The sequence below is a fragment of the Myotis daubentonii genome, chromosome 18 (genome assembly GCF_963259705.1).
Source record: "Myotis daubentonii chromosome 18, mMyoDau2.1, whole genome shotgun sequence".
Lineage (NCBI taxonomy): Eukaryota > Metazoa > Chordata > Mammalia > Chiroptera > Vespertilionidae > Myotis > Myotis daubentonii.
In genome coordinates, this window is record NC_081857.1 from 40872271 (window position 1) to 40887346 (window position 15076).

The 15076-nt window shown below is 47.2% G+C and overlaps 1 protein-coding gene across 1 annotated transcript in view; it reads left to right on the forward strand.

The window, feature by feature from the left end:
- The first annotated feature begins 7435 nt into the window (after positions 1-7435).
- COL11A1 (collagen type XI alpha 1 chain) overlaps positions 7436-15076 on the forward strand; it is a 143226-nt gene continuing 135585 nt past the window's right edge. Inside the window, exon 1 of the mRNA XM_059673716.1 lies at positions 7436-7925. Coding sequence (XP_059529699.1) covers positions 7820-7925 — 106 coding nt within the window. The 5' untranslated portion in view covers positions 7436-7819. The remainder of the gene's footprint in view (positions 7926-15076) is intronic.

The window sequence follows — 15076 nt, forward strand, 5'->3', positions numbered from 1 at the left end:
AACATATAGACTGTTGTGGAGCGCGAGCGACAGAATGACCAGAGCTCCAGACGGATTAAAATCTAGAGCCTTTACTGACTGGCCAGTGTCCGCTCCTCCACTCGGGAACCCCAAGACAGAAGCGGCCCGACCAGCTGCAGAGGCCAGTATTTAAAGGGGACAACTACATGGGTGTTCAGGTTCCCATGGCAGCAAAGCCAAGTTACAAAAGCTCATTGCGTAGTTTTAGCCAAGCTCGTCATCCTCCCCCTGTTATTCATTTCTGGGTAACTTAAAGGTCAGGACTATTCTTAATTTTGATCTGTCTGTTCGTTGTGGGCCGTGGCTCAGGAGTGTGTGAGCTCAGTTCCTAGAAACTTTGCGCAGGCTGTAAGCTGCTGAGGCGGCGAGGCAATTAAGCAGGCCTAAAAATTTTCTACTCTGTAACACAGACATCAGAAATTGAGAAAAATGCATGTTCACTTTTTTTCTCTCTCCTTTGAATAGATAACTTCAAATCACCTGTTTCCAAGCCTGCTGATTCTCTTCTCAGCTGGTTCCAATCTGTTGTTGACTCCTCCAGTCAATCTTTAACTTCAGTTATTGTATTTCTCAGTGCTAATATTGCCGTTTGGTTCTTTAATATAGTTTATGTCTCTGCTGAATATATGTATACATATATGTATATTTTTATTGATTTCAGAGAGAGGAAGGGAGAGGGAGAGAGACATACAAACATCAATGTTGAGAGAGTAACATTGATCAGCTACTTCCTGCACGCCCCTCACTGGGGATTGAGCACACAACCCAGGCATGTGCCCTGATTGGGAATCTAACCCTGACCTCCTGGTTCATAGGTCAACCAACGCTCAGCCACTGAGCCACACCTGCGTGGCCTATTTAAGTCTTTTTAAAAACAAATATTTTGGGTGGTATGGAGAAATACTAATGCATTTATGATTATACTTCTTTCCTTTAATATATTGAATGTCTTTTTTCTTTTCCCTTTTGGAAAGCATACAGTGCCTTGAGGCTAACTTCAGTAGTGTTTTCTGTGTGCAGAAGCATATCAAGTTATAAAATTTATTTTAATGTCTTAGAAGAGAGTAAAACCTAAAGATTGGCATTGGGATAAAAATAACTCATCTTTATCTTTCAAAACAGGTTTTTAAAATTTCTTAGAAATTTATTCAAAGAAGAAACTCTTTAATCAGATTTAGAGATTTTTTTAAGTCTATACATATAGTCAGTGATGTTACCTTTCCTGATTTTAAGATTTGTAATACTGGGGATCGCATTCATTTTAGTAATTAATCTGTAAAGAAAATAATATGCCTACTATAAAATACAAAACTATATTCTAAAAACATATTACTTATAAAGAAAGAATTAATAATGAGAGCAGGCCTGGCCAGTGTGGCTCAGTGGTTGAGCATCAACCCATGAACCAAGAGACCACTGGTTTGATTCCTGGTGTGGGTACAGGCCTGGGTTGCGGGCTATATCCCCAGTAGGGGGCGTGTAGGAGGCAGCCGATCAATGTTCCTATCTCTCTCTATCCCTCTCTCTCTCTTCTAAAAATTAATATAGGGAAAAAATTAAAATAATGAGAGCAGGAATGTGAAAATAAAATGTTTCACATGTTCTGTTTCTGTGTCCCTAGTTTGAACTTTGAGTGCCCCAACCTCATCCTTAAAATGAAAATATTAAAACTGCCACATTCCTGTGCTATGAAGATGTTCTGAAGACTGACAGAACAAACCCATTAAGTGCTTTTAATAAGAAGTTCTTATTAAAGTAAAAAAGTTATTTTGCTGTCAAAAGTATATCCTCTTATGGAATACTACTTCTTTTGCAATAATTTAAATTCATATGCAGTTTTCCAGTCTTCATAGATTAGACTCTAAAAACGTTTGGAATAGAGTCTATTGTTTGTGCAGCATTTAAATGAGCAATAATTTGACTGTGTGAGCACTGGCAGAAGATAGAATATTGGGAGGGTTATTAAACCTGCGAATCTGCAAAACCAATTAAGTTGGAGTTATTCATCACAGATGTTTTAAAAATAAGATCTAGTTCAATACTTAACCCTATTCACCAGACTTAAATCTCGTATTTGGCATTTTGTGTAACATCAAGAGAATGTATAAGATTGCCATATAAACATAACAGAAATATTGCATATAACTCACAAATCTGTTTGGAGTGAGTCTTCCAATTTTTAAAGCACATGCATTTAGCTTCAGAATTAAATGAGTTGGTACAAATGGTGGAGGCACAAAACACATTACATATGGTTGAAAGTAACATTTATTCTAAGTCAGTAACACTGACAAGTGCCGTTGGGGTAGATCCGTCTGTGAGAATGTGGTCCGAGTAGAAGAGGATTCTGCTTATTTCAGAAAGTGCAATGACAGGTGTGGTCATCTGGTTGCCTTTTATTACTTATTTGATGAAAGGTGTCAAAAGAAAGCTATTTGTATATTCCTATTTCGCTACCAAAATTAACTTTTAAAAAGTATTTGTAAAATGGTTACGAGCAAATTCTTAACTGTAAATAATCCCTTGAAAGTAGCTAGAAGCCTTACCTTTAGCAACCCTTATTTTATTAGGAACAACCCGGTGTGATGAAGATAACTTACTACTCAAATGCTAGTTGGAATGTCATGCACAGCAAAATACCATTGGGATATGTTATTGCTGCGGTCCTTCCTTTGGCCATGGCACATGGTCCCCTGAAGTGTTTTAAAGTTCATCTTCTACTTCTACTGATGGAGACGTCATGCTCTTCTGTACCACTTTGTAAAAAGTCTTGTTACATTTTTGCTGACACATACAGGAGCTTAGCAAATGCCAGAGCTACTCAGTCAAGGAGAAGAAACGACACAGAGAGTAAAACAATCTTGATAGGGGGCCAAAATATCTAAGTTTTAACCTTGAGCCATTCTGTTCGCTGTTCCTCCCTCCTGACTTGACTTGGGACAATTACAAACAAGGACTATGGTAGTTCCTGTAAGCATAGCTAACAATGGGTAGATTATTGTTATTTTGTTGTTGTTGTTAATCCTCACCTGAGGATATTTTTCCCATTGTTTTTTAGAGAGAATGGGAGGGAGGATGAGGGGGGTGGGGGTGGGAGAGAGAGAAACATCATGTGAGAGAGACACATCAATTGGTTGCCTCCCATACCTGCCTGAACCAGGGCCAGGGATAGAACCTACAACCCAGGTACCTACCCTTGACCAGAAATTGAACCTGTGACCCTTCTGTGTCTGGGCTGATGCTCTAACCCAGCGGTTCTCAACCTGTGGGTCGCGGCCCCTTTGGGGGTCGAACGACCCTTTCACAGGTGTCACCTCAGACCGTCAGAAAACACATATATAATTACATATTGTTTTTGTGATTAATCACTATGCTTTAATTATGTCCAATTTGTAACAATGAAAATACATCCTGCATATCAGATATTTACAGTACGATTCATAACAGTAACAAAATTACAGTTATGAAGTAGCAACGAAAATAATTTTGTGGTTGGGGGTCACCACAACATGAGGAATGTATTAAAGGGTAGCGGCATTAGGAAGGTTGAGAACCACTGCTCTAACCACTTAGCAACACCCGTCAGGGCACAAAGGGTATTTTAAAGTGAGATGCACCCGAGTGTACAAGGGCCATATATTTCTTGCCTGTTTGGGGTCATTTAGAATTGATTTCACTGTCGGTTCTTTTAAATAGGATGGGTCAGTCATCTCTAAGTTGATTCTTTCAAAGCTTCAACAGACCAAACTTTCCACCAAAAGTTTTGTTATCATGGAAATTGGGCTGAGTTTGTATCCCTCCTGCATGTTGTTTCACAGTAAAGGTGCTGAAAAATACTTAATACTGTAGAGTAACTTGTGAGCTGGTCTAGATTATGGAAATAAACTTCCCTGTCCCCTCCACCCCCACTTTCTACCATAAACAATGGTGCCTCTGTGAGGCAAGAGGGACTAACTCCATTTGTTTCATTCTAGAGTTCTCTCCACCTCCACTCCTCCATTACTCTGTACTAGGAGCATCCAGCCATGCCCAAGGTTTCTCTAGCCCAGTGGTTCTCAGCCTTCTGGCCCTTTAAGTACAGTTCCTCATGCTGTGACCCAACCATAAAATTATTTTCCTTGCTACTTCATAACTGTCATGTTGCTACTGTGATGAATCGTAATGTAAATATCTGATATGCAGGACGGTCTTAGGCGACCCCTATGAAAGGGTCGTTCGACCGCCAAAGGGGTCGCGACCCACAGGTTGAGGACGGCTGCCCCCAGCTTGGCTGTTAAGGTCTCCCCGTGTTTAAAACATTGGTTCTGACTCTGTCCTCCGATGCCTAGAGTTTGGTGAAGACCTAGAGGGGAATCTGTTGGCTCTTCACAATGTTTAGTAAAACTCCATGAGCTCTGAAAATCGTCTAGAACATTCACACTTCCCCAAACGGACCTCCCAGTCAGTCCCCAATTACTCTCCGCTTCCCTGACAAGCCAGTGTGGAGAAGTCAACTTAGAACACAGCTCCTGAGGAAGCCATTGCTTTTTTCTTTAAACTCTTTCCATCTTGTTTTTTGCACGGCTTGCAGCCAGAATGAGTTCTACAAAGCTGTCCTTCAAACACTGTTTATAATGTGCCCAAGTAGGAAGTGTCATCGAGCTAATTGTGCTGCGGATTAGAGGCTATGTCAGGAAACGTCACATTCTATTACATTGGAATCTCTGCATAAACAGTGAACAAGGACGGGCTGACAGGTGGCGTGGAAACAGTGCCCCTGGAAAGTAAGCCATGCCAAGGTGAAGGTGGTGAGGTCTCTTCCAGCTTCCCTGTCCTCCATCTTTTTTTTTTTTTTTTTAATCTTTTATTGATTTCAGAGAGGAAGGGAGAGAGATAGAAACATCAATGATGAGAGAGAATCATGGATCGGCTGCCTCCTGCATAACCTACACTGGGGATCCAGCCGCAACCCGGGCCTGTGCCCTGACTGGGAATCGAACCGTGACCTCCTGGTTCAGAGGTGGACGCTCAACCACTGAGCCACAGCGGCCGGCCCTGTCCTCCATCTTTTGTTGGGCAGTACCCTTCCTCTCTGTGAGTTCATCTCCCGGAAACCCATGGGCAGGTTCCTGGGCTCCAGATCTGGCTGCTAGCTACAGGCTAGCGGGATTGGGCATCATTAATATTCCTTTCTATGAATCTACTATATTTCCTCCCAGAGGCGTCAATTCAGACCCAGGTTATGCCTAGCTGGGCCGGGGCCAGAGGAATGTAGACCACAGAGCACAGAGAGCAGAAGGCAGTAATGGCCCTATTCACCCAAGTGCCTTTGCCTGAAAGGACCCTTTCACGTGGTGAGAGGCCTGAGATGTGACCGGAAGGCGGGGCTTGCTGGGCTGCCCGCCTCATTTCTCACCTTCTGTGGCAGTGGCAGGCCCCTAAATGCTCCATAAATCAGGACAGGATTGAGAAACAATTCGAAACACCATTTTGACATGTTCCTACAAACCCTGTAACTCTCTCTAGCCATTGAGTTGGTTTCCCATTTTGGCACTCTCACAAATATGTACATCTAAACGTTATTAATTTTACAAGTTTCCAATTAAGGGGTGGCTTTTAGAATAAATTTAAAAATATACGAAGACTTGAATAGGAAAATAGGGTCTCAAAAAAGTGTGAACACTGCAGAAACACACACATTTTTTTTTTCATTTTGAAGAGATGAAGGATAATGAAGATTGTAAGTTGACCTAAGTTCCCACCATAAAGTTTTCATTTGTAACCGTGCATTCCAATTTCAAAAACACTCTGATTTTGAATTATTAAATTAGCGACTTGAGGTCATCGTCTAAGAAGCTCCTTGGTGACACGTCTCTGTAGCTGACAGGCGTCCCGCACGTGCTTCTGGCAGCATCGCTAATGTAAAGTGAGCCAACTTCTCGCTATGGGGATGGTTCTTTGCCACTGAGAGTGACCGCCACATGGAAGGTGTTTAGTGGCTCTCTTCATTTTACATGTATGACATCCTATGTATGTTGTGAACTCCATCTTGGGCCTCACTCTGGTCTCTTGAGCACCTTCCAACTCTTAACCCACATAAATAGGGCATCTGCTTCATCCCATCGGGTGAGGTCTAGTTCCATAACTAAGAGAAAGTTGGTCCTGAAAGATGAGTGGACATGTGTGCCTCATTCTTACACAGTGAAGCATCTTCAGCCCTCAGCACAGGTCCTGGCCAAAGCTACCGGCCTTTGTCAACAGGGACAGTATTCCTCCCCTCAACAGGCCTCTGTTGAGTGCCTAATGTATGCTGGCACCTTGCTGGGCTCTGGGCCACAACACTGTTGAGAGAGACACCTTAGGAAATAAGGAACTGGAGGAGCCAACAGGAGGCCGTATTTTAGACTTGGGGGGAAAGCCAGGGAATCTGTATCCCAGGTGTAAGCGGGTTCCCCCCAGCAAGGGTGTAGAAGGACCTGAGACACCCCCCTCCCCCACCCCCGGGTTCACTGTGCAGGGACTATGGTTCCGGCTCCAGAGGCCTTTTGTGAGCAGCTCTGGGCCTGAGACGCTGGGAGGCCACTGCTGGTTGCTCTCCTGGGTTTCCTCCTCCCCTTCTACCTCTCATCAGGGAGGGCAGCGTCAGCTGGAACATGAAATCGCCCCCGCGCTCGCTGTCAGCGCCCGTGCATCTCGTGCTCTCCCTCGCCCTGCCTCCCACCGGAGTCCACGAGCCTCAGCGGAGCTCGTGCAGGATGGAGGCGGTTCCGAGAAGCACCTGTCCGCGCCAGGTCCCGCGGGAGAGCATAGGTGTTGACCTGTGTGCGTGCCTCCATCTCACCTGGAGCCCCTTCTTCTAATTCTCGGTCTAAAAACAGCAAAACAACACACTCCGGGGCGCACGCGGAGCCCGAGTCCGCCGGTCCCCGTCTGCTGGAAGCAGCAGCTCTGTGCCCGGGGATAAGGTTACGGCGGCCGCCAGCCCGGACTCCAGGGGTGGGGATCGGGCGCGGGCCGCCCCTCCCCCGCCGCCCCGCGGCGAGCAGACGGGCGCGGGGAGACAAGTAGCTGTTTTCATCGCGCACAGAAGCGCCTTGAGAGCTGCGGGCTCCGGGCTCCCCGGCCATTCCTTTCATTCCGGGGCGCGGGAGCCAAGCACGCGCCCCCCGCCGCTCCCTCCCGTCGCTGCTCCGGGGTTCGGGGCGGAGAGAGGGGAGGCCGGAGGGGGCGATGGGGGCTGGTAGGTGGGCTGGGCTTGCTCCCAGCCTCGGTCCCAGGGCCCAGCCCGAGGGGGGCGGGCTCCGGCCGCGCGCGCGGCGTGTGATTGGGTCTGACCCGCGGCCGGCTTGTCAGTTTCGCGCGCGGGGCAGGGCAGGGGCGGGGGGCGCGCAGGGAGAGGGCGGGGAGGGGGCTGCCCGGAGCCTCTCGCCCGGCCCCCTGACGGCATGCAGCCTTTAGGGGCCCGCAGTCCTCTCCGGTTTTTGGAGGAAGCCCCTCACCCGCCTTCAGTCTGAAGGCAGGGCCCCGCGGAGGACGGATCGGAGGGTCCCGGCCGGCGGGGGCCGAGCGAGAGGGAGAGGAGGGGGGCCGAGGGGCAGGAAGGAAGCAAAAAACCATCCAATTTGAAAAGAAAAAGCCCTTTGATTTTTAATTTTTTTAATTTTTTTTTTTTTTTTTTTTTTTTTTGCTCCCCGCTCCCGCCCCAATGGCTGTGTAGCAAACAGCCCTGCGCTACCTGGGAAGGGACGCGAAGTTGGTGCGCGGTCGCGGTGCGGTGGGTGGTGGGGCGAGCTCCCGGTGGCGAGTGCGGGGCGCGGAGATGGAGCGGTGGCCCTCCCGGTGGAAGACGAGACGGTGGCCGTGGAACCTGGCCGTCACCTCCCTGGCGCTGACCTTCCTTGTCCAGCCCCGAGAGGTCAGAGGAGGTAAGACCACGGGACGGGGGGAGGTGGGCGCTCGCCGTCCGTCGGGCGATCGCATTCTGCGCCCCTCCCCCTCTGCGCCCCCCTGCCCAGGCGCCCCCTGGGCCCCCCAAGAAAACACCCTCCTAAATAAAATCCAGATTGCAGCTGCCACCAGGTTGGAAGCTCAGACTGCAGAGCGAGGCGGGTGTAGGCGGGACCGTAAGGGGAGACGGGGTGGCCGGGACACCGATCTGTCAGGCGCGGGGCTGCGGAGGTGCCCTGGCCGCTGCGCAGAGCCCGGGGGAAGGGGGAGAACGTTACCTGGGACACGAGGGCACTGGTACAGCTTTTGTCTCCAGCCCGGCCCCCGGCCCGCCCTTGGAACGCACCCCTTCTGGTTTCCTCGGCTTCTAGTGAATGGAAGCATCTTTTTTAGGGCTGAACTGAGCCGAATATATAGAGAAAGGGGAGAAAGGAGCCCTGGTAAAGTTCTTTGTCTGGAATAAAGTGAGAAACGGGCTGTTTTCCTTTCAGGGATATGAGAAAGCAAAGGGGAGGGGGATGCTGATGAATCCAGAAGACTGAGAACACGTGTGTGAGTGTGTGTGTGTGTGCGGGTATTTTGGTGAGATTTTAAGGGGGAAAGTGGCAGGTTATGGGGACGGGGTGGAAAATAGGGAGAAGGCTTTTCCCCGAGTTTCAGCCCCGGACCCCCCCATGACCCCCACCCCCACTTCTCGCAGGTTGGACGTGCGATTCTCATGGAGAACGATGAAACTGGCCAAGCGAGTGGCTGGGGGAGGAGGCCTAGCATTGGAAAGGGAGGGGGCGCGGGTGGGGCGGGAGGAGAGGTAAGGAAAAGTTCCTACGTGGCACCAGCAACCGCTCAGTGAGCTGACCTGTGGGGAAGACCGCAGCCCTGTCAGCGCCCGGGGAGGGAGAGCGACCCCCCCCCCCCGCCCCGCCCCGCCCTTCCCCGCAGAGGCGGTGGCCCCGGCGCTCCGGTCCGTTAGGTGCTGTAGACTCGGCTGGCTGGCGGGAGCCCGAGTGCTGGGAGGAGAAAAGCCAGCTTTGTTCAAAGCGCACGGAGCAGCGGGGGTGAGGAGGAGGGTGGCGAGGCTTGGCCGAGGGAGGAAGAAACTGTCAGCCCCAAAGGCGCAAGCTTTAGCAGAAACCTGAGTCTGGCCCCTGGATGCCAAGACCCGAGTTCTGCCTGATGGGAGGTGGGGCTCCCGGGGCCTCACTCCTGGAAACCAGGTCGGTACTCCCTCCCCGCCCGCGCTGGCCTCCCCTTCCCCAGCAGCGGGCAGGCCGCGGGGCGTGGGTGCTCCCTCCACGCGACTGGTCCCCGTGCGGACAGTCCGCACCTCAGGGGACCATGGTTACCTGTTGGAGAAGCTATGCCAACGTGCCCATTCGCTCGCCTCTCCCTTTCCCAGGGTACAGAGGAGGGTCTTTGAAAGTGGAGTCCCCCCAAGTTTGCATTCTACCTTGGGGTACCTGGTCCCCAGCGGGATTGGCCATTCTCTCCGCCCGCCGTTCTGCCCTCTGCTGGTTTTGTTTATTATTTGGAATCTACTTAGCAAGTGAGGCTTCTTGAAATCCTCACTCCGTTAAGGAGGAAGGGATATGCCATGACAAAAGTATTCTAAAGGCTCCTATTTATTTAAAAAAAAGAGAGAGACACTCAGACTTCCTTCAATGAAAGGTGAAATATAAACTCAAGGACGCCATTGTAGGCCTTCAGGGTTAGAGATGTTTGCTTCTTGTCCTCCAAGTCCCAAGGGTATCAGAGAGGTCCCATCCGGACCCTTGTAAAGTAGCTGCTTACCTGAAACACTTTCAAACAGACATCCGGGTGCCACAGCGAAGCAGTGATGGAAAAAGAACCTTTCCTGTTATTATGAAGCCAAGTAATGTGAGAAGCAGCCAGGGGCAAAGATCCGGTTGCTTCTGTCCGTCCTTTCTGGTGACCTGTCTTGAACGTTCTGTGATTGCTTGTCAGTGGTCCTCAACCTTCCTAACGCCGCAGCCCTCTCATACAGTTCCTCATGCTGTGGTGACCCCCGATGTCAGTTACAAATGGAACATAATTAAAGCATAGTGATTAATCACAAAAACAATATGGAATTATGTATGTGTTTTCCGATGGTCTTAGGTGACCCCTGTGAAAGGGTCCTTCGACCTCCGAAGGGGTCGCGACCCACAGGTTGAGAACCGCTGGCTTAGATAGTCATGTGGTAAAAGGTGGTGTTCCCTCAACCAAGTTGCTGGGTGCTTGCTGCTCAGTGGGAAGCTAGATATTTACTTAAACCTACTGGTCGGCATTCTAGCTTCTTAATGACCTTCCGAAAGGCCCTGGTAGTACATATCTTAATGCCTAAGAGGACACACGGGCCTGAATCATCACGCAGGGGGACTGAACCCAGTGTCCACTTCTCATGCCAGTCTTTAGATGTGCAAGTGAATGAACCGTAAGATTTTGTTCCAGTTTCTAAGCAAAAGTGTCGCATGCTAGAATTATACTATGATGTTTTGATTTCTCAGAGATGCAGCGGTGTGATTTGGTTGCTTGACCCAAAGATGACTCAAAACAGCCTATTTTCATCTAAAATGTGCTTTTCTAGGATTAAAAATAGTAAAGCCTTCAAGAGTTACGGGTTTATATTACATCCGACTCAGAAGAAAGCTAGTTAAGACCCTGAAGCATCTAACCTTACAGAGAAAAGCTCTGGGATGAATGGATTCAAATAAAATGTATGGTCTCACACCGTCATCATTTTACGTTGCACATAGAAACCCTATCCCTTGGTAATCTCTAACATGCTCATTCAAAATGTGTAATATTTATTATGATCTAGTACAAAAGAGTTTTATGATATATTCATTTACATTAGCTTCCATTTTTAGCCTGTGGTTAATGTAAATGTTTTATCTCAGAAATATATGGGTTTCTCTGTCAGTCAGTCCATTGTGTCTTCTAGACAGGACTTGAGGTTTACCCGGACGCTGTGGTGACTACTCTGTGATGGTGCTAAGCTAGGAGGTTTTAAGAGTTTTAAAAATGAGTTAAGGTAAGATTAAGTATCAAGGAAAGTAACCTCTAGTTGAATCCTGTTTTGCTAATTAACATGGTATTCGATCTTTGGTGGCGAAGCCAAGACTGTCCTTGCAAGAAGTTGATTTATTTTGTGAGAAACTCCCCGAGCTGCTCGCAGTGGGCAGTGCGCTCTGCTGGGTGTTGTCTTGAGTGCCCGGGATCAGCAGGTGAAATGGTGCTGGCTCCCGGCGTCCCAGCTAATCCAGCTGGGCCTGCGGTTGCTTAATAGGAACCCAGCTCAGAGATCAGATACACCTCCGATAGTCAATGCAGGGTCCGCTGTCTAATACTGTACTAATACTGTCTCCTTGTTTGTTTGTTTTCTATTCAAAATGGACAAAGTCTGCAATAGAGAAAAAATAAGGAACAGTAGGTATCTTCCGAGAAGCATGCTCCTGCGTGCGGTACACAGGTGGCCTCGCTTTGGGTGGCGTATGTACAGTGGGAGTTAGAGACACGTTCACAAAACTGTCCACGTGTTTTAAATTAAGTTTATTGGTCTCTTAAATTGACTGTTTACCCCATAATCAATACTTAATAGAGGCTACTTTATCAAAATCACTGAGTATATTCTTATCGTTGCAGACAAAATTAAAAAGTTGTAAAATGAGAAATCTATATATTTAGATAGCATGATTGCTCACAGGTATTTTATTATTTTTTTAGGCTCTATATTTGTCTCACTTTGTGACTAAATTAGAAGGAGCACATCATTCATGTTAAGTTAACCCTAAAACATAGCAAGGCGACCATGAACCCCTTTTCAGACTTGTGGGAGGGCTTTCTATCAAAAAAATCTAAGTACTTCCCCTGCCTTTTTTTTTTTTTCCTAAAAAATTTGTTTCTGTTCTGGGACAAATTACCTTCACTCTGGTTAATTTACTGAACTGCCGTCTATTTCATAATAACAAATGGACTCAAGTCAAACTTGGCTGAGGGTGTCTGTAATAAAAAGGAGAAAAAGATATCTAGATTTTTTAAGGGAATGCTAGACAGAAATTATTATAGCAATTACTTCTCTATATACCACCTTCTTACTTTACTATAAGGAAACTGAGGCACAGAAAAATTGTTAGCTGAATACTCTTTCTCATGAAAACATTCTTATACTAGCCATGGTTTTTCTAAATGAGGGGAAGATCTGCAATAGTGATGTAAATAACTAAAAAATAGTAGTCTGAGACTTTATGGAATGACCAAATATTACTTACATGTATGTGCTGGAGTGATTAGTGAGAAGACGGGTTCAGTGAGGACTGATTTAAAGAAACTCAGAGAGGAAACAGTTACAGAATGCATTTACAAATTCCTCAACCTCCTAAGATCAGAGGAAGGCGGGTTTTGGCTAGTTGTATTGTTAATATGCCTACTTATCTGATTCTACATGAGTGTCTGTATCAGAATAGAAAGCATAACAGTTTATAAAATACTTTTTGTAAGTATTTGTGGCTGGATTAAGAATATAGTGTTGATCCTCTCTAGAGGAAGGTACCACTTTGAATTTTTAAGAAGCTCAGAAAGTTATAAATGTATTTCAATAAGGCAAATCATGTCAGATTTCTATGCTTTTCATGTTGATTTTATATTGATGGGATGATATAGTATATTATATTCATATAAGTTATATGACTTTTATTAAGGCAGATAATGAATTGATATGGGTTGTATGTTCCATAGATAATCTCTTTTTAAACAAGGGGCCAACCTTGGAAAAATAAGAGGAGAGCACTTATTAGTGCACCTTCTAGTTAAAGGTGTTCCTTTGGATTGTCTAATTATCTGAAACAACAGAAACACTTTCTACCTCAGGAATAGATACATAGAGAGCTAGTTTATAAGGAAGTACTCTTTTTTAAAAATATATATATATTTGTTTATTTTAGAGAAGGGAGAGGGAGAGAGAAAGAGGGAGAGATAGAAGCATCAGTGATGAGAGAGAATCATTGATCTGCTGCCTCCTGCACGCCCCCTTCTGGGGATCGAGTCTGCAACCCATGCATGTGCCCTGACCAGGAATGGAACCGTGACCTCCTGGTTCATGGGTCGACACTCAACCACGGAGCCACGCCAGCTGGGTGGAAGTACTCACTGTTAATGGGCAACCGTAATATTTGTCGTGCTGGCAGCACCATGGCAGAGCTCGTGTTTCTGCCACAGGAAGCCTTTTCCTGTATTTAGGGAAAAGCAGTACCTGTCTTAGGCTCCAGAGAAGAAGACGCCATGGAAGCCAATTATACTCCTAGTGTATCTTAAAGTCACACACACACAGGGTTTTGTAAGTGCCAAGCCTTCCCCTCGTTTTGCAGACCCCTTCAGGATTCTATCTAGGTCTGTGAAGGCCAGGATTCTCTTATGCCCTAAGTGCCTGTTTCTTTCCTCTTTCCCTTTGGAGAAATGATTAGGGGCGGGGGTGTGATCATTAGGAATTCAAGGCGCACCTGGGAGGGGAGTGGGGCCTGGGAGCCTATCCTTTGGGCTTTTACTCCTTCACTTCCCTCCTTTAATTCTGGGGAAACCTGAGCTGAGCTGGGAGTGCCGAGAGGAAACCACCCTTTTCTTTTCCTTGACCATTGAAGTTTTGTTCCTTAGCAAAGAAGAAAGAGAGGTACACACAGAGGCTATAAAATGTTGCCATGGTCCCTACATTCTCTCACCCAAGAGTCAACTTTCCATGCAGTTTTCAGTGTAGCTTTTAGTGTGCTGTGATGCCTTGCTTCCTTTTTTCTTCTAATCTCAAATTTAATTCAGAACCTGAGGGTTGTTGTTGCTTTGTTGTTTTCATTTCCAACTGCCTCCTATATTATAACGCACCAAATAGATTTATTTCTTCTTTCAAAATCGTAATATGGTTTAACTTTTATCGGTTCGCGTGTTTGTTCTTTTCTGCTTTCAGTCGTGTTGGATCTCACCCTGAGTAATACAGCTGCTAGAGCAGATGAAAGTCCGTTTTAAGGTGATTTCGCCAGGACTGTCTATTTATCAGTTCCAGTCCCGGGCCGGCCATGGACTTGGCCAGTGGCTCTTTAGACATTGGCTGATCCCCAGGCCTACTGTTATCTGGGAAAACAAACTCTTTGCTTGCTGCGCATGGAATTAGAGACAGTGCTATTAATTTGGGAGAAAGAGCCCAGAGAAAAGAAAGGTTATCATATTTCAGAGTAAGAGAGCAGCTTAAATACGACTGGACAATTGAGAACTAAACCAAACCTGTGTCAAAGTGCTTTAGCACAATCAACTTTGCAATCCCCTCAAACCTTCTTTTTTTTTTCCTCTCTCTCTCTCCTTAAAAAGCATTTCTTTCTTATTTTAACCAAATTTAATTGCTCCTGAATGGGCCCCCACTGCACAGGCCCATGAAGGTTCCTATTCACAGAACCCAACGCGCATAGGGTGTCACCGGACGCTTCCTTCCTCTGTCTGCCGGGCCTGACATCCGGCTCGAAGGAGCGAACCTTAGACTGTAGAGGCTCTTGGCTCTCCTTCCTCGCTCAGCTTTGCACGGCTTCCTGAGAGGGTGGCTGTTGCCATTCCCAGAGGCTCCAGGGTGGGCGTGCACCCTGTGGCCTGGACAGCGCTGCAGAGAGGGGAGCCCCAGCGTCAGGGTGTGTCCCCGCCTTGCCTTCTCCCTCCTGCAGGGCCCTGACAGTGGCACTCAGCCTGCCACCTGCTGCCACGCCTCTCGGGACGCTGATGAGCCTTCAGCCTGTTTCACTGGTTCTGAGGATGACTCTGTTGTCCAGGCGGCAGCAGCAGGAGTCCGTGTGCCCTTCAGGATGGCCCCTCCAAATGTCGGGGTTCATGACCAGCCCTTTCCCACCTGCTACAACCCCACCCCCATCTATCCTGTGCCTTAGCCATGGTTAGCCACCCCAGTAGGGGGCGCGCAGGAGGCAGCCTATCCATGATTCTCTCATCACTGATGTTTCTCTGTCTCCCTCACCCTTCCTCTCTGAAGTCAGTAACAATATACATTAGAAAAATAATAATAATAAAATAAAGGCTGAGCAGCAGCGTCCTATCCCCAGGCGGATGTACATAGCAGTAAGGGCCAACACTGTGTGCGCATGCTCAT